We start from the raw sequence: 20,374 nt of genomic DNA, 5'->3' as shown, positions 1-20,374 counted from the left end.
TGTAAAGCCAGACACATTATAAAAGCATGAACACACACAGACGAGCACACATATGCACATTGCACACACATGGACTCTTAAATTGGGCATACACGCGTGTACAATTGAGAAACAGCATGTGTGTTGACACATGGAGATGTATGTAAAAAAAAAAAAAATCAACCACGCAACTAATGAAGAATGGCTGTGACTGCCAGTTAGTTACATACATAGCCTAATCACACACACAGGGTGTTTGCAGACTAATCAGCAATATTATAGATGATTAATTATGTCAGACAGCAGTTGTATGTGTGTCTGTATGCGTGTGTTTGGCTGGCAGCACAGCACTGTGAGCTTTGAATATCTAGGACAGCAAGGTTCACTGACGGTTAAACAGTCCTGACACACACACACCCGCCCCTAGTCCTGTCACAGTGACTTAACTGGAACTATCTTCATCATCACCATTTATGTGTATGTGTGTCTGCGTGCATGCTTGTGAGGGTACGTGGGTTATCCTACCTGGTCAGAGACGTTGTACCAGCTGTAGTTGAAGGGGCTGGGCCGGTCCTCTGGAGAAAGAGCCACCACCACCAGGTTGTAGCAGGCCCTGGACATGTAGAGCAGGATGACTGCAGCCCCGATGGCTGTAGCCTGGCACACTGACGTACCCTACAGGGAGAGGTAGGAAGGAGGGAGAGGGGAGAAAGAGAGAGAAGTATAGTGAGTATTGTTCATGTACTGTATGTTACCCCTCTAGAGAAAAGTATGTACAGTTCCTTCAGAAAGTATTCCTACCCCTTGACTTATTCCAAATATTGTTGTGTTACAGTTGCAATTCAAAATGGATCACTTTTTTTGTATACCAATCTACATACAATAACCCATAATGACAAAGTGGAAAAAATGTTTTAGGAAATGTTTGCAAGTTTTTTTGCAAATTAAATACAGAAATATCTCATTTACATAAATATTTACACCCGAGTCAATACATTACAGCTGTGAGTCTTTCTGGGTGTCTCTAAGAGCTTTGCACACCTGGATTGTACAATATTTGCATATTATGCTTGAAAAAATTATTCAAGCTCTGTCAAGTTGGTTGTGGATCATTGCTAGACAGCCATTAAGTTTTGCCATAGAATCTCAAGCTGATTTAAGTCAAAACTGTAACTAGGCCACTCAGGAACAATCCATATTGTCTTGGTAAGCAACTCCAGTGTATATTCGGCTTTGTGTTTCAGGTTATTATCTAGCTGAAAGGTGAATGTCTACCAGGGTCTGTTGGAAAGCAATTCTGAACTAAGTTTTCCTCTAGGATTTTGCCTTTGCTTAGCTCTATTCCGTTTCTTTTTATCAAAACAACTCCCTAGTCCTTGCCGATGACAAGCATACCCATAACAGGATGCAGCCACCACCATGCTTGAACATATGAAGAGTGGTACTCAGTGATGTGTTGTGTTTGCCCCAAACATAATGCATTGATTAAAGACAAAGTTGATTTCTTTGCCACATTTTTTGAAGTTTTACTTTATTGCCTTAATGCAAACAGGATGCATATTTTGGAATATTTTTATTCTGTACATGCTTCCTTCTTTTCACTCTGTCATATAGGTTAGTATTGAGGTGTAACTACAATGTTGTTGTTGACCAAACATAATCGCAAGGTGTGCTTTCGCCGTAAAGTATTTTTTAAATCTGACACAGCGGTTGCATTGAACTCCGTATCTGTTTTAAAGTCACCATTCGCCACATGGTGAAATCTGGTGGTTTCTTTCCTCTCCGGCAACTGAGTTAGGAAGAACGCCTGTATCTTTGTAGTGACTCAGTGTATTGATAAACTATCCAAAGTGTAATTAATAACTTTACCATGATCAAAGGGATATTCAATGTCTGCTTTTAAATACCCTTCAACCAATAGGTGCCCTTTGTGAGGCATTGGAAAACCTCCATGGGCTTTGGGATTGAATCTGTGTTTGAAATGGACTGCTTGACTGAGAGACCTTACAGATAATTGTATGTGTGGGGTACTGAGATGAGGTAGTCATTCAAAATCATGTTAAACACTATTATTGCACACAGTGTGAGTCCATGCAACTTATTATGTGACCTGTTAAGCAAAATGTTTACTCCTGAATTTATTTAGGCTTGCCATAACAAAGGGGTTGAATACTTATCGACTCAAGACATTTCAGCTTTTCATTTTTAATACATTTCTAAAAACACAATAGCACTTTGACATTACGGGATATTGTGTGTAGACCAGTGACACAATCTCAATCTAATCCCTTTTAAAAGCAGGTTGTAACACAAACAAAATGTGGAAATAGTCAAGGGGTGTGAATACTTTCTGGGGAGAATGACTGTCCCCTTTACTTGAAGCATGGATAGGGTTCAAGGTTGATCGCGGGAATGCAGGCATTGTTAGCAGAAAATAGGATCCCCCATTATAGTGAATGGAAAAATGGAAAGCTTCATGTTTAATCTTTGTGTAAAAAATGTATTAACACAACCGTTCAAAAGTTTGAGGTCACTTAGAAATATCCTTGTTTTCCATGAAAACATACATGAAATTAGTTGAAAAATGAATAGGAAATAGTCAAGATGTTGACAAGGTTATAAATAATGATTTTTAATTTAAATACTAAATGTCCTTCAAACTTGCTTTCATTAAAGAATCCTCCATTTGCAGCAATTACAGCCTCACAGACCTTTGGCAATCAAGTTGTCAATTTGTTGAGGAAATCTGAAGAAATTTCACCCCATTCTTCCTGAAGCACCTCCCACAAGTTGGATTGGCTTGATGGGCACTTCTTACATAACATACGGTCAAGCTGCTCCCACAACAGCTCAACAGGGTTGAGATCCGGTGACTGTGCTGGCCACGCCATTATAGACAGAATACCAGCTGACTACTTCTTCCCTAAATACTTGTTGCATAGTTTGGAGCTGTGCTTTGGGTCATTGTCCTGTTGTAGGAGGAAATTGGCTCCAATTAAGCACTGTCCACAGGTTATGGCATGGCGTTGCAAAATGGAGTGACAGCCATCCTTCTTCAATATCACTTTTAACCTGTACAAATCTCCCACTTTACCACCACCAAAGCACCATCACATCACATTGCCTCCACCATCTTTTCATTTTTTGTCTCACGAATGTTGTTCTTTGTGATCCAAACACCTCAAACTTAGATTTGTCTGTCCATAACACTTTTTTTCCAATCTTCCTCTGTCCAGTGTCTGTGTTCTTTCGCCCATCTTAATCTATTATTTTTTGTGGCCAGTCTGAGATATGGCCTTTTCTTTACAACTCTGACTAGAAGGCCAGCATCCCGGAGTCGCCTCTTCACTGTCGACGTTGAGACTGGTGTTTTGCAGGTACTAAACTCAGCAAAAAAAGAAACATCCCTTATTCAGGACCCTGTCTTTCAAAAATAATTTGTAAAATCCAAATAACTTCACAGATCTTCATTGTAAAAGGTTTAAGCACTGTTTCCCATGCTTGTTCAATGAACCATACACAATTAATGAACATGCACCTGTGGAACGGTAGTTAATACACTAACAGCTTAAAGACGCTAAGCAATTAAGGTCACAGTTATGAAAACTTAGGACACTAAAGAGACCCTTCTACTGACTGAAAAATAACAAAAGAAAGATGCACAGGGTCCCTGCTCATCTGCGTGAACATGTCTGAGGAATGCTGTAAGGAGGCGTGAGGACTGCAGATGTGGCCAGTCCGTACTGTGAGACGCCTAAGACAGCGCTACAGCTGATCGTCCTCACAGGGGCAGACATGTGACAACACCTGCACAGGATCGGTACATCTGAACAGCACACCTGCGGGACAGGTACAGGATGGCAACAACAACTGCCCGAGCTACATTAGGAACGCACAATCCCCCTATCAGTGCTCAGACTGTCCGCAATAGGCTGAGAGAGGCTGGACAGAGCTTGTAGGCCTGTTGTAAAGGCAGGTCCTCAGCAGACATCACCGGCAACAACGTCGCCTATGGGCACAAACCCACCGTCGCTGGACCAGACAGGACTGGCAAAAAGTGCTCTTCACTGACAAGTCAAGGTTTTGTCTCACCTGGGGTGATGGTCGTATTGGCGTTTATCGTCGAAGGAATGAGCGTTACACCGAGACCTGTACTCTTGTGCGGGATCGATTTGGAGGTGGAGGGTCCGTCATGGTCTGGGGCAGTGTGTCACAGCATCATCGGACTGAGCTTGTTGTCATTGCAGGCAATGTCAACGCTGTGCGTTACAAGGAGTGTGGTACCCTTCCTGCAGGCTCATCCTGACATGACACTCCACCATGACAATGCCACCAGCCATACTGCTTGTTCTGTGTGTGACTTCCTGCAAGTGTGTGATTTCCTGCAAGTGTGTGATTTCCTGCAAGACAAGAATGTCAGTGTTCTGCCATGGCCAGCGAAGAGGTCGGATCTCAATCCCATTGAGCACGTCTAGGACCTGTTGGATCGGAGGGTGAGGGCTAGAGCCATTTCCCCCAGAAATGTCTGGGAACTTGCAGGTGCCTTGGTGGAAGAGTGGGGTAACATCTCACAGCAAGAACTGTCAAATCTGGTGCAGTCCATGAGGAGGAGATGAACAGCAGTACTTAATGCAGCGAGTGGCCACACCAGATACTGACTGTAATTTTTTATTTGGACCCCCCCCTTTTGTTCAGGGACAAAATATTACATTTCTGTTAGTCACATGTCTGTGGAACTTGTTCAGTTTATGACTCAGTTGATGAATCTTGTTGTGTTCATACAAATATTTACACATGTTAAGTTTGCTGAAAATAAACAGTTGACAGTGAGAGGACGTTTCTTTTTTTGCTGAGTTTATTTCGCTGCCAGTTGAGGACTTGTGAGGCGACTGTTTCTCAAACTAGACACTAATGTACTTGCCCCCTTGCTCAGTTGTGCACCGGGGCCTTCCACTCCACTTTCTGTTCTGGTTATAGCCCGTTTGCGCTGTTCTGTGATAGGAGTAGTACACAGCGTTGTACAAGATCTTCAGTTTTTTGGCAATTTCTCACATGAAATACCCTTCATTTCTCAGAACAAGAATAGACTGACGAGTTTCAGAAGAAAGGTGTTTGTTTCTGGCCATGTTGAGCCTGTAATCAAACCCACAAATGCTGATGCTCCAGATACTCAACTAGTCTAAAGAAGGCCAGTTTTATCTTTAATCGGAACAACAGTTTTCAGCTGTGCTAACATAATTGTAAAAGGGTTTTCTAATGATCAATTGGCCTTTTAAAATTATAAACTTAGATTAGCTTTTTTTTTTTTAATTCACCTTTATTTAACCAGGTAGGCCAGTTGAGAACAAATTCTCATTTACAACTGCGAACTGGCCAAGATAAAGCAAAGCAGTTCGACAAAAACAACAGTTACACATGGGATAAACAAACGTACAGTCAATAACACAATAGAAAAATCTGTATACAGTGTGTGCAAATGAAATAAGGAGGTAAGGCAATAAATAGGCCAATAGCGGTGAAGTTATTATAATTTAGCAATTTACATTAGAGTGATATGTGCAGTTGAGGATGTGCAAGCAGAAATACTGGTGTGCAAAAGAGTAGGAAAAACAAAAATAAATATGGGAATGAGGTAGGTAGTTGGTTGGATGGGCTATTTACAGATGGCTGTGTACAGCTGCAGCAATCAGTAAGCTGCTCTGACAGGTGACGCTTAAAGTTAGTGAGGGAGATATGAGTCTCCAACTTCAGTGATTTTTGCAATTCATTCCAGTCATTGGCAGCAGACAACTGGAAGGAAAGGCGGCCCAAGGGGGTGTTGGCTTTGGGGGTGACCAGTGAAATACATCTGCTGGAGCGCGTGCTACTGGTGGGTGTTGCTATGGTGACCAGTGAACTGAGATAAGGCAGAGCTTTACCTAGCAAAGACTTACAGATGACCTGGAGCCAGTGGGTTTGGCGACGAATATGTAGCGAGGACCAGCCAACGAGAAAATACAGGTCTCAGTGGTGGGTAGTATATGGGGCTTTGGTGACAAAACGGATGGCACTGTGATAGACTGCATCCAATTTGCTGAGTAGAGTGTTGGAGGATATTTTGTAGATGACATCGCCAAAGTCAAGGATCGGAAGGATAGTCAGTATGGGTATGAGGGTATGTTTGGCAGCATGAGTGAAGGAGGCTTTGTTGTGAAATAGGAAGCCGATTCTAGATTTAATTTGGGATTGGATATGCTTCATGTGAGTCTGGAAGGGAAGTTCAGTCTCTTTTACCAGACACATAGAATATGTGGACAACTACAAACACCGAAGTCAGAACCGTCCAGAGTAGTGATGCTAGACGGGTGGGCGGGTGCGGGCAGTGATCTGTTGAAGAACATGCATTTAGTTTTACTTGCATTTAAGAGCAGTCGGAGGCTAAGGAATGAGTGTTGAATGGCATTGAAGCTCGTCTGGAGGTAAGTTAACACAGTGTCCAAGGCAAAGTCTAGCTTTTTCAAACAGACATTTGCATCCTGTAGCACAAACGCCAAGAAGTTCTGGGACACTGTAAAGTCCATGGAGAATAAGAGCACCTCCTCCCAGCTGCCCACTGCACTGAGGCTAGGAAACACTGTCACCACCGATAAATATACGATCATCGAGAATTTCAATAAGCATTTTTCTACGGCTGGCCATGCAGGATGCAAATTTCTGTTTGAAAAAGCGAGACTTTGCTTTCCTAACTGCCTGTGTATATTGGTTTCCTAATTTCACTGAAAAGTTGCATATCGCAGGGGAAATTCAATGCTAATGTAGTACGCCACAGGATGTTTTTGGGCTGTTCGAGGGCAGTCAAGTCTGGAGTGAACCAAGGGCTATATCTGTTCTTAGTGCAAAATTTTTTGAATGGGGCATGCTTATTTAAGACGGTGAGGAACCCACTTTTAAAGAATAACCAGGCATCCTCAACTGACGGAATGAGGTCAATATCCTTCCAGGATAGCCGGGGCAGGTCAATTAGAAAGGCCTGCTCGCCTAAGTGGTTTAGGGAACGTTTGACAGTGATGAGGGGTGTTCGTTTGACCACGGACCCATTACAGACGCAGTCAATGAGGCAGTGACCGCTGAGATCCTGGTTGAAGACAGCAGAGGTGTATTTAGAGGGCATGTTGGTCAGGATGATTTCTATGAGGCTGCTCGCGTTCACGGATTTAGGGTTGTACCTGGTTCCTTGATAGTTTGTGTGAGATTGAGGGCATCTAGCTTAGATTGTAGGATGGCCGGGGTGTTAAGCATTTCCCAGTTTAGGTCACCTAACAGGGACTAGTCTCTCAGTCCCTGCCACTGAAAAAAATCCCCACAGCATGATCCTGCCAACACCCTGCTTCACCATAGGGACTGTGCCAGGTTTCCTCCAGATGTGACGCTTGGCATTCAGGCCAAAGAGTTCCATCTAGGTTTCATCAGACCAAAGAATCTTGTTTCTCATAGTCAGAGTCCTTTAGGTGCCTTTTGGCAAACTCCAAGCAGGCTGTCATGTGCTTTTTACTAAATACATTTTAGAATAAGGCTGTAACGTAACAAATTTAGAAAAAGTGAAGGGGTCTGAATACTTTCTGAATGCGCTGTATATATGGTCATTTTTAGATATACAGGGTAAAGTTGATAATTTTATAATGAAGACAGCAATCACTTTTGCGAGGCACACTGCTAGGACTAGGACTCTTGGAAGATTAGTCCAAATGGGGACTAAAAGAGATCCAAATCAAATCAAACACCGCATGGCCAAAGTGAGAGGAAAAGATAAGATCATTACATAAAAACTTCAACACCATTTGATTTTGAGATGGCGGTGAAATCCAAAAGTTGTGCTATACACACATAGGCTACGTCATAGCTAATTTGTAAACGGCAAGTATTGACACATTACTAGCTAAAACACAGAATCAAAGTCGGGAAACAAAAAAACATAGGCTACATTATCCCCCCTCTAATCTGATAGTGGTGAGTTACCCACCCACACACGCTCAGACAGATCCAGCTCAGAGGCGCAGCTTGAGCTCCATCAGCAGCAGTTTTTCATTTAGAATGGAAAATTGTGTTTATGCAACAAAATGTTAGAGCATCAATTCATTCTTTAATCAAACTGAATCACACAGAATAATTTCAAACTAAAAAGTATCATTCCTGAGGTTTGATTTGAGTAGGGCAATCTATAAGCACAGACAAATGATTTTGAGGATCTGAAAGGATTAGGTATCGAGGAATGGTCTAAGATCCCTACCAATGTGTTCTTCAACTCATAAAACATTTTCGAAAAAAGCTCAGGGTTTCAAAAATTTTGACCACTATCTTTTTTAAATGTTTGTTTTATATTACTTGTTAAACTAAATATATTTCTCTGAGCAATTGTATTAGTATAACCCCATTTGTTTTGCATAAAATATAGCTCATTATTTGAATTATTTATTTTATACAGTCATTTTTGCTCATCTTTATCAATGGTGTCAATCATTTCAGACCCCACTGCCTTCAGAAAGTATTCACACCCCTGGACTTTTTCCCATATTTTGTTGTGTTACAGCCTGAATTTAAAAAATAAAAAATAAAAAGATTTGTCACTGGCCTACACACCCCATAATATCAAAGTATAATTATGTTTTTCAACATTTTTACAAATTAATAGAAACATTTAAGCTGAAATGTCTTAAGTCAATAAGTATTCAACCCCTTTGTTATGGCAAGCCTAAATAAGTTCAGAAGTAAATATTTGCTTAATAAATCACATAAGTTGCATGACTCATTCCGTGTTCAATAATAGTGGTTAACATGATTTTTTAATAACTACCCCATCTCTGTACCCCACACACAATTATCTGTAAGGTCCCGCTATCGAGTAGTGAATTTCAAGCACAGATTCAAGCACAAAGACCAGGGAGGTTTTTCAAAGCCTCGCAAAGAAGGGCACGACTGGTAGATGTGTAAAACACGGATCCTGAATATCCCTTTGGGCATGGAAAAGTTACTAATTTAGGCTTTGGATGCACCCAGTCACTACAAAGATACAGGCATCCTTATTAACTCAGTTGCCAGAGAGAATAAATTAGCAAACACATCACTGAGTACCACTCTTCAAGTATGGTGGTGGCTGCCTCATGTTATGGGTTTGCTTGTCATCGGCTAAGACTAGGGATTTAAACCATTTTTTTTTTTTAATAAATGGAATACGCACAGGCAAAATCATAGAGGAAAACCTGATTCAGTCTGCTTTCCAACATACACTGGAGACAAATTCACATTTCAACAGGACAATAACCTAAAACACAAGGCCAAATATACACTGGAGTTGCTTACTAAGATGACATTGAATGTTCCTGAGTGGCCTAGTTACAGTTTTGAATTAAATCAGCTTGAAAATCTATGGCAAGTCTTGAAATTGGCTGACTAGCAATGATCAAGAAGCAACTTGACAGGGCTTGAATAATTTTTAAAACAATATTGGCCAAATATTGTACACTCTAGGTGTGCAAAGCTCTTAAAGACTTGCCCAAAATGACTCACAGCTGTAATCACCGCCAAAGGTGCTTCTGCAAAGTACTAACTTAGAAATACCTTTCTAATTGTGATATTTATGCATTTCATTTTCAATAAATTAGGAAACATTTCTAAAAATATTTTCACTTTGTCATTATGGGATATTGTGTGGAGATGGGTAAGAAAGAAATCTATTTAATCCATTTTGAATTGAGGCTGTAACACAATACGGAATAAATCCAGGGGTATTAATACTTTCTGAAAGCACTGTATGCATGTATGGGGTAACGGCATGAACAAACAGGACACGGTTCAATACCAATCAGATACTTATTGTCTATCTACCTGGCTACAAAATCAACAACTTTTACAGTTGCTAGTATTTAATCCCTGCTTGCAAACCCAATTTGATAAAGATTAAACATTTAATAATTAATTGATTGGTTAAGTGACTGATTTGTTAGTTGGTTGATTGGTTAAGTGGCTGATTGGTTGACTGATTAAATTATGTATTAGTTCATTTGTTGATGGGACTAAATGACTGATTGAGGACGGTCCAGTACCTTGGACTCGAGGTAGACGTTGGCAGAGGACATCTTGGCGATCTTGAAAATGCACACGGCCAGCGAGACGGCGCAGAGTACGAAGAGACTGTCATTGACCAGCACCCGGGCCAGCACCACCTGCCTCACCTCTGCCTCGCCCACGTCGCCCCCAATGCCACCCTGCACCAGCATGGCGCATGTTAGGTTCACCACGAGGAAGAAAAGGCTGGAAAAGATGAACGCCAAGCGAATGGGCACCCTGTGCAAAAAAACACACAATTATAGGTGGTACGACAAAATATTTAATTGTTGTACTGGTAAGACTTCCCTGTAGCATTGTTTCCTGATCGTAGATTCGTTAGTGTCACACCAAAGAGTTCAAAATATCTGACCCATATTACCGGGGAAATAGTTTTTTTTTTTCCATCCTGTCGTGGGTCATAAAACTACATGCAGGGCACATTTGTTTTACAACTTGTTTAGTCATGTTTGGTTTCCTGATTAGCAAGCTTGCTAACAACCTGGTAACTTCAGTATATCCAAACACTTGGAGGGACAGAAATAAAGGAAGGGATAACTTCCTCAGGAGAGATGTATTTTTTACTTTATTATTTACTTATTTTACGAGGTAAGTCCGTTAAGAACAAATTCTTATTTTCAACAATGGCCTAGGAACGGTGGGTTAAATGCCTTCTTCAGTCTTGCATGTCGTCATCACAAACATGGCGCTCTTATAGACAGTGTACATTTTTCAATGCCACACCACAATATAAAAATAGTGCTTTTAGTTAATGTAGAAACCTAATATTCCACAAATTATTTTAATTTCAACGACAGGTATTTATTTGTACCAACATTTTAGCTTTTTATAATAAGCTAATGTATTGACAGGGTTACACATGAGTTTCTAGGGCACAGCATGTGCTTTAGAAGTAGCTACAATTAATACAGGCTGTATTTCAATCGATTTTGGGAGCACCAGCGCTATCAATTAATGTTTTTTAATTAGAGCCCTTTACACACAACATTACAATAATTCTACACAACAATAAATTGACCATAAGCTTGAAATACCCCAAACCCATCCTACTGCACTGGCTCACTCAATCTTCACAGTTCCCCCTCTCTCTTTATCTCCTAACTCTTCTCCACTCTTCCTTTAGACCCTCCCCCCTTGCAGGATGTGTGTGTGTATTTGTGTATTAGTGTGGGTGTGTGTGCCGTTGTGTGTGTGAGTGAGTGAGTGAGTGAGTGAGTGAGTGAGTGAGTGAGTGAGTGAGTGAGTGAGTGAGTGAGTGAGTGAGTGAGTGAGTGAGTGAGTGAGTGAGTGAGTGAGTGAGTGAGTGAGTGAGTGAGTGAGTGAGTGAGTGAGTGAGTGAGTGAGTGAGTGAGTGAGTGAGTGAGTGAGTGAGTGAGTGAGGCGGGGGATTGCAGAGTACTGGGATGGAAAGGGGGGGAGGAGTTTGTGTGGTGGATTTGGGGATTTGAGCTCACAGCTTTTCACTCCGCATCAGACATTAAATCGGCTGATCAAAGTGCTTATTAGTCCAGAAATTTGGACCCCACCTTCCCTGTCCACATCAAAAAGCCCAGGGTGGAGACAGCTTAGACGATGCTCAGGGGGCATAATTAGATTTCATCAAGGTTATCGGGCACTCTGTTCCAATGTATCTACAATAATACCCTTCAGTCATACAGTAGAAGCCAGAGTCATAGATACTGTACACACAGAGCTTGGCCAACTTGGTTTTGTATCTAGGGCTTGGAGTATCTGAACAAGAGCCATGTTGGCACCAAAGGTTTGAAAGATCCCATTCTAGTAAGAATGTATTAGAATGTTATGTTAGTCCCATAGAGTGATTTGCAATTGGCAGAAACGGTAGCAACTGCAATGCATCTACCTTTTTTCAATATTAGTAACAGATTTTGGGAGGTTTCGAGGGGGTTTGACAAGGTCCCACATAAGACTTAACTGTGGTGTGTCGCTTCAAACGACCATTGCATTTCAACTCTAATTTCTTTTTCCCCAAAAAACATCCCTTCTATTACACCAGCTTTGATTTGAGTTATTGGAGATTTGATGCCCTCCTGCCCTACATCCTCTCCCATTCTTTGTCCCTCGACCCACCCCACCCATCAAAAACACAGTTAGACTAACCCAGATACTGACTCAGCAGAATTCCACTTACCTGTATTTGTTAAGCTCCGGAGAATATTTCGCATTGGCTTTAAACATTATCTGGGGAGACAGAATGGGAGGGGGGAGGGACACATTGTTATTGACTGGCCGATATGTGGTGGAAGCAGTCTGACTCAAAATGGCCACCAATGTGAATCACAAAGATGGATGCTGGGCTGGTGGGCTCAATGACTCTGTATATATGAATGGACAAAGCCATCGATCACGTGACACCATTTGTTCCTATGTGAATACCCAATAGTGCATTTGAAGGCCAGGAAGTTTCTTAAGATGGCCTGGGAGATTTATGTAGACATAACATGCTCAGTTTGAGCAAGCTCAGTGCTGCGCCCTTTCATTGAGTATCTCAAGGTGAAGGCCAAATGGGTACTGCAGGCTGCCATTAGCAACTAAATTACCCCAATAACTTTTTCTGTGTGCAATTTTTAAATATGTTCAAGGACATACAACTGGTGTAATATAAGTAATTATTGGTACCATGATTGTCTTCCAAATTTGTGGGATCCTGTTTTCTGCAAACAATCCCTGCAGTACTGCGGTCGGCCTTGAACTTCGTGGCTTCAATGAGAAGGGGCAGTCGTTGTCCCCTAAGTGGGGTGCACACTTTGGTTGTGTACGAAAGGGGGTAAAATATTAAGCGGTGTATACATGCAATCTGTATCAGGTCTTCAAAGGACTTTTCACACTACTGAGTCGAACAGAGCTGACTCCAACCAAGCTGTACTGAGCCGGAATGATTACGCATTCATCGTGGTTGCTGGTTGCTGACAATGTGAAAAGAAAATATCCGAACCAATTCAGTTTGGGATGGCACAATAGTGTGAAAAGGGTCTAATTCTGTGGACAAAGGAAACCAACTGTTCGGCAACATCTGCGGACCAACTGTCTGGATGTCGGGGGACGCTGGCACCGATGGGGTTAAGGTCTCTGCTGACAATGCCTTGGCGGTCTGCCACAGAGGCTTGATGAAAAATTACCAGTCAGCGTCTATAAGCAAGGTTGTGCCCAGATAGACCTCAAATCTGGGCTAAATCTTTGGGGCTGGCTGGTAGCCAGATGAAGAGTGGGGGGGGATCAGCAGGGGATACAGACTCTCCTCTTCCCCCCACCCCTGAACCGCTGTGTCCCTTCCCTTCTTTCTAATCCTTATTGATGAAGCAGTCCCTGAGCAAAAGGAGTGGAAGCACAGACAGAGCCATCATAGGGCCTACACACCATTATACACAGCAGTTTCCACACCATGAGGATAAGTTATCAGTAACACTAATAGAGAGACGCAGAGAGAGAGAGAAGCAGAGAGAGAGAGAAAGAGAGAGAGAGAGAAGCAGAGAGAGAGAGAAGCAGAGAGAGAGAGAAGCAGAGAGAGAGAGAGAGAGAAGCAGAGAGAGAGAGAAAGAGAGAGAGAGAGAAGCAGAGAGAAAGAGAGGCAGAGAGAAAGAGAGAGAGAAGCAGAGAGAAAGAGAGGCAGAGAGAAAGAGAGAGAGAAGCAGAGAGAAAGAGGCAGAGAGAAAGAGAGAGAGAAGCAGAGAGAAAGAGGCAGAGAGAAAGAGAGAGAGAAGCAGAGAGAAAGAGGCAGAGAGAAAGAGAGAGAGAGGCAGAGAGAGAAGCAGAGAGAAAGAGAGACTTACATGACAAGTAATTTTTCCAACAATTGTTTACAGACAGATTATTTCACTAATAATTCACTGCACAATTCCAGTGGGTCAGAAGTTTACATACACTAAATTGACTGTGCCTTTAAACAGCTTGGAAAATTCCAGAAAATGAAACCATGGCTTTAGAAGCTTCTGAAAGACTAATTGACATCATTTGAGTCAATTGGAGGTCTACCTGTGGATGTATTTCAAGGCCTACCTTCAAACTCAGTGCCTCTTTGCTTGACATCATGGGAAAATCAAAAGATCGTACTTTTTGGTCTGGTCTGATGAAACAAAAATACAACTGTTTGGCCATAATGACCAAATCAAATAAAAGTTTATTTGTCATGTGCGCCGAATACAACAGGTGTAGACCAGACCTTACAGTGAAATGCTTACTTACAGGCTCTAACCAATAGTGCAAAAAAAGTATAAGGTGAACAATAGGTAGGTAAAAAAATAAAACAGTAAAAAGACAGGCTACATACAGTAGCAAAAATTAGGAAAATTGTGTGGATATATTGAAGCAACAACTCAAGACATCAGTCAGGAAGTTAAAGCTTAGTTGCAAATGGGTCTTCCAAATGGACAATGACCCCAAGCATACTTCCAAAGTTGTGGCAAACTGGCTTAAGGACAACAAAGTCAACGTATTGGAGTGGCCATCACAAAGCCCTGACCTCAATCCTATAGAAAATGAGTGGGCAGAACTGAAAAAGCGTGTGCGAGCATGGAGGCCTTACAAACCTGACTCAGTTACACCAGCTCAGTCAGGAGGAATAGGCCAAAATTCACCAAAATTATTGTGGGAAGCTTGTGGAAGGCTACCCAAAACGTTTGACCCAAGTTAAACAATTTGAAGGCAATGCTACCAAATACTAATTGAGTGTATGTAAACTTCTGACCCACTGGGAATGTAATTAAATAAATAAAAGCTGAAATAAATCATTCTCTCTACTATTATTCTGACATTTCACATTCTTAAAATGAAGTGGTGATCCTAACAGACCTAAGGACAGGGAATGTTTTACTAGGATTACATTTTTTATTTCACCTTTATTTAACCAGGTAGGCTAGTTGAGAACAAGTTCTCATTTGCAACTGCGACCTGGCCAAGATAAAGCATAGCAGTGTGAACAGACAACAGAGTTGCACATGGAGTAAACAATTAACAAGTCAATAACACAGTAGGAAAAAAAGTCTATATACATTGTGTGCAAAAGGCATGAGGAGGTAGGCGAATAATTACAATTTTGCAGATTAACACTGGAGTGATAAATTATCAGATGGTCATGTACAGGTAGAGATATTGGTGTGCAAAAGAGCAGAAAAGTAAATAAATATAAACAGTATGGGGATGAGGTAGGTAAATTGGGTGGGCTATTTACCGATGGACTATGTACAGCTGCAGCAATCGGTTAGCTGCTCAGATAGCAGATGTTTGAAGTTGGTGAGGGAGATAAGTCTCCCAACTTCAGCAATTCGTCAAATGTCAGGAATTGAGAAAAACTGAGTTTAAATGTATTTGGCTAAGGTGTATGTAAATTTCCGACTTCAACTGTATGTGTCTGAGATGGTTAGTAATGATGTGGGGGCTGTGAATTGGCAAAGCGGGTGGGGTTATATCCTGCCTGGTTGGCCCTGTCCGGGGGTATCGTCGGACGGGGCCACAGTGTCTCCCGACCCCTCCCATCTCAGCCTCCAATATTTATGCTGCAACAGTTTGTGTGTCGGGGGCTAGGATCAGTCTGTTATATCTGGAGTATTTCTCCTGTCTTATCCGGTGTCCTATGTGAATTTAAGTATGCTCCCTCTAAGGCTCTCTCTTTCTCTCTTCTCTCGGAGGACCTGAGCCCTAGGACCATGCCTCAGGACTATCTGGCCCGATGACTCCTTGCTGTCCCCAGTCCACCTGGTTGTGCTGCTGCTCCAGTTTCTACTGTTCTGCCTGTGGCTATGGAACCCTGACCTGTTCACCGGACGTGCTACCTTGTCCCGGACCTGCTGTTTTCGACTCGCTCTACCACACTTGCTTCTACATCTGCATTGCTTGCTGTTTGGATTTTTAGGCTGGGCTTCTGTATAGCACTTTGTGACATCGGCTGATGTAAAAAGGGCTTTATTAACAAATGTGATTGATTGATAGATAACATGTGCCATGTGGGTCGTCCTTGTCATTGAGGCTGTGGACAGCTGAGTGAATGCCTTAATATATGTTTGACACATTGTGCTGGTCCCTTGAGTGAATCAACAGCCATCTCTCATCTAGAATCATAGCAGGCCACACACACAGGGCTTCAATATTCACACATACACACCACACAAATATATACACACACCACCTGCTCTGTGTGAGCTTCTGTATCCACCACACTGGAAGTGTAAAACAAACAAAAGGCACATACAGGCTCTCCCTTAACAACACTCCATTTGCATCTGATTGCTATTCCCCGCACTACTTGTTGACAGCTTCACAAGCACTCAGCTCTTGTTATTGTGTTTTCGTTTGTGTTTCTCTTGATAGTCAGCTCCATGCAAGGGACAATGATTTGAATTAGAATCTACAAATTGACTCTTAAAATGTGGGTTGGACCCACATTTATACACTGCTCAAAAAAATAAAAGGGAACAATACAATGTAACTCCAAGTCAATCACACTTCTGTGTTGCTTCCTAAGTGGACAGTTTGATTTCACAGATTGATAATAAATTTCACATGCTGTTGTGCAAATGGAATAGACAACAGGTGGAAATGATAGGCAACTATCAAGACACCCCCAATAAAGGAGTGGTTCTGCAGGTGGTGACCACAGACCACTTCTCAGTTACTATGCTTCCTGGCTGATGTTTTGGTCACTTTTGAATGCTGGCGGTGCTTTCACTCTAGTGGTAGCATGAGACGGAGTCTACAACCCACACAAGTGGCTCAGGTAGTGCAGCTCATCCAGGATGGCACATCAATGCGAGCTGTGGCAAAAAGGTTTGCTGTGTCTGTCAGCGTAGTGTCCAGAGCATGGAGGCGCTATCAGGAGACAGGCCAGTACATCAGGAGACGTGGAGGAGGAGGGCAACAACCCAGCAGCAGGACCGCTACCTCCGCCTTTGTGCAAGGAGGAGCACTGCCAGAGCCCTGCAAAATGACCTCCAGCAGGCCACAAATGTGCATGTGTCTGCTCAAACGGTCAGAAACAGACTCCATGAGGGCCCGACATCCAGGACGCAAAACACCATCCAGGACGTTTTTCATTTGCCAGAGAACACCAAGAGTGGCAAATTCGCCACTCGCGCCCTGTGCTCTTCACAGATGAAAGCAGGTTCACACTGAGCACATGTGACAGACGTGACAGTCTGGAGACGCCGTGGAGAACGTTCTGCTGCCTGCAACATCCTCCAGCATGACCGGTTTGGCGGTGGGTCAGTCATGGTGTGGGGTGGCATTTCTTTGGGGGGCCGCACAGCCCTCCATGTGCTCGCCAGAGGTAGCCTAACTGCCATTAGGTACCGGGATGAGATCCTCAGACCCCTTGTGAGACCATATGCTGGTGCAGTTGGCCCTGGGTTCCTCCTAATGCAAGACAATGCTAGACCTCATGTGGCTGGAGTGTGTCAGCAGTTCCTGCAAGAGGAAGGCATTGATGCTATGGACTGGCCCGCCCGTTCCCCAGACTTGAATCCAATTGAGCACATCTGGGACATCATGTCTCGCTCCATCCACCAACGCCACGTTGCACCACAGACTGTCCAGGAGTTGGCAGATGCTTTAGTCCAGGTCTGGGAGGAGATCCATCAGGAGACCATCCGCCACCGCATCAGGAGCATGCCCAGGCGTTGTAGCGAGGTCATACAGGCACGTGGAGGCCACACACACTACTGAGCCTCATTTTGACTTGTTAAGGACATTACATCAAAGTTGGATCAGCCTGTAGTGTGATTTTCCACTTTAATTTTGAGTGTGACTCCAAATCCAGACCTCCATGGGTTGATAAATTTGATTTCCATTGATCATTTTTGTGTGATTTTGTCGTCAGCACATTCAACTATATAAAGAAAAAAGTATTTAATAAGAATATTTAATTCATTCAGATCTAGGATGTGTTATTTTAGTGTTCCCTTTATTTTTTTGAGCAGTGTATTATAACACTTATAGGGGTGTCCAGTGTCCCCATTACTGTACTGATTTGTTATGGAAATGCCCAGCAACCCGAGAAGCTGAACTCCTCCAAAAGGAACCTCTATACTCTTTTTACACTACTAAGCCGAGCCAAACTATACTGCACTGATTTGCACACATCCACCATAGTTGCTGGAACCATGCAGGAAATGAGAATCTGAATCAAAAACATTGTGTTTTTTCACATTATTTGTAACTTATTTTGTACATAATGTTATTGCCACCGTGTCTTGTGACCGAAAAGAGCTTCTAGATATCAGGACAGCGATTACTCACCCCGTACCGGAGGAATACTTTTTCTTTAACGAGTCATTGTGTGCGGCACTAAGACCGCACACAATGAGCTGTTTTTGGGCAGAAGCAAACAGGAAAACGCTCATCCAGAGGCGGCGCTCCTAGTGGCCGGGGACTTAAATGCAGGGAAACTTAAACCAGTTTTACCAGCATATTAAATGTGCAACATGTGCACCAGTGCCTCAGTCACTAAGAAAGTGGTCAGATTAAGCAGATGCTAAGCTACAGGACTGTTTTGCTAGCACAGACTGGAATATGTTCCGAGATTCTCCCGATGGCATTGAGGAGTACACCACATCAGTCACTGGCTTCATCAGTAAGTGCATCGATGACATCATCCCCACAGTGACTGCACGTACAGTCAAGAACACTAATGTAACCTGCCTAAATGACTACCAACCCGTAGCACTCACGTCTGTAGCCATGAAGTGCTTTAAAAGGCTGGCCAGGGCGCACATCAACACCATTATCCTAGAAACCCTAGACCCAATCCAATTTGCATACCACCCCAACAGATCCACAGATGATGCTCTCTCTATTGCGTTCCACACTGCCCTTTCCCACCTGGACAAAAGGAACACCTATGTGAGAATGCTGTTAATTGACTACAACTCAGCGTTCAACACCATAGTGCCCTCACTAAGCTAAGGACCCTGGGACTAAACACCTCCCTCTGCAACTGGATCCTGGACTTCCTGACGGCCGCCCCCAAGTGGTAAGGGTCGGTAACAACACATCCGCCACGCTGATCCTCAACACAGGGGCCCCTCACGGGTGTGTGCTCTGTCCCCTCCTGTACTCCCTGTTCACTCATGACTGCATGGCCAGAAACGACTCCAACACCATCATCAACTTTGCTGATGACACAACATTGGTAGGCCTAATCACCGACAATGATGAGACAACCTATAGAGAGGTCAGAGACCTGCTCGTGTGGGGCCAGGACAACAACCTCTCCCTCAATGTGATCAAGACAAAGGAAATGATTGTGGACTACAGGAAAAGGAGGACCGAGCACGCCCCCATTCTCATTGACAGGGCTGTACAGAACTCTATACCAGGCCGTGTCGGAGGAAGGCCCTAAAACTAGTAAAAGACTCCAGCCACTCTAGTCAAAGACTGTTCTCTCTGCTATCGTACAGCAAGCAGTACCGGAACGGCAAGTCTAGGTCCAAAAGGCTTCTTAACGGCTTCTCACCCCCAAGCCATAAGACTCCTGAACAGCTAATCAAAGGGTTACTCAGATCCCTCTGCAGACACTTTAACTCTACTTACATATTACCTCAATTGCCTCGACTAACTGGTGACCCCGCACATTGACCGGTACTCACTGAATATAGCCTCACTATTGTTATTTTACTGCTGCTGTTGAAATATTTGTTACTTTGTTTTTATATTGTTTACTTAACATTTATTTTTTCTTAAAACGTCTTAAAGCATTGTTGGTTAAGGGCTTGTAAAGTAAGCATTTCACTGTAAGGACTACACCTGTTGTATTCTGCGCATGTCAAAATGGTACCACAAAGATGGTTTAAGGTACAGAAATCGGAGCATGTTGACATGAATGGGAATATCTGCTGTTTGAAACTATAGTCAATCCTCCACAGGAAACCTATTGAAATCATATAGTGTACATAAAGATAATAGAATAGACGTGACCATTTAAGTTGACATTCAACGTTTGGTGGACTGGCGGCCATCTTTGTGGTAGAAATCAATTTTCAAATGAAATAGTTTCAAAACCCTCACATTATGTAAAATAGAGTCTAAACTACAACATAATGCAAATAATGTTCATGCATTTTTAGATCGTCGTTCAAGGTGGGAAAAAATACAATGTATTAAACATTTTTTCAAGAAATTATGAAGTAGTTTGATATCAAACTAAACTTTTTATATATTTTCCTGTGATGAAGACATGGATGTCTCATGGTATGCAAACGTATTCAACTTTAATGTTTTGGCATTCAGGTCCAAAAATAACTTCTACAATGGGCAAATATGTAGGGAATGTTTCGTTCAAATCAAAAGG

General features: G+C 42.6%; 1 protein-coding gene across 1 annotated transcript in view; it reads right to left on the bottom strand.

Annotated features, from left to right (window-relative positions):
- Window positions 1-20,374, bottom strand: part of LOC112256414 (G protein-coupled receptor 137Ba) — a 55,720-nt gene that overhangs the window by 14,897 nt on the left and 20,449 nt on the right. The window contains 3 exon segments of the mRNA XM_024429668.2: window positions 505-654; window positions 10,059-10,299; window positions 12,230-12,279. Coding sequence (XP_024285436.2) covers window positions 505-654; window positions 10,059-10,299; window positions 12,230-12,279 — 441 coding nt within the window.

This window comes from Oncorhynchus tshawytscha, linkage group LG24 (genome assembly GCF_018296145.1).
Source record: "Oncorhynchus tshawytscha isolate Ot180627B linkage group LG24, Otsh_v2.0, whole genome shotgun sequence".
Taxonomy (NCBI): domain Eukaryota; kingdom Metazoa; phylum Chordata; class Actinopteri; order Salmoniformes; family Salmonidae; genus Oncorhynchus; species Oncorhynchus tshawytscha.
This window is presented reverse-complemented; position numbering and strand designations above follow the sequence as displayed.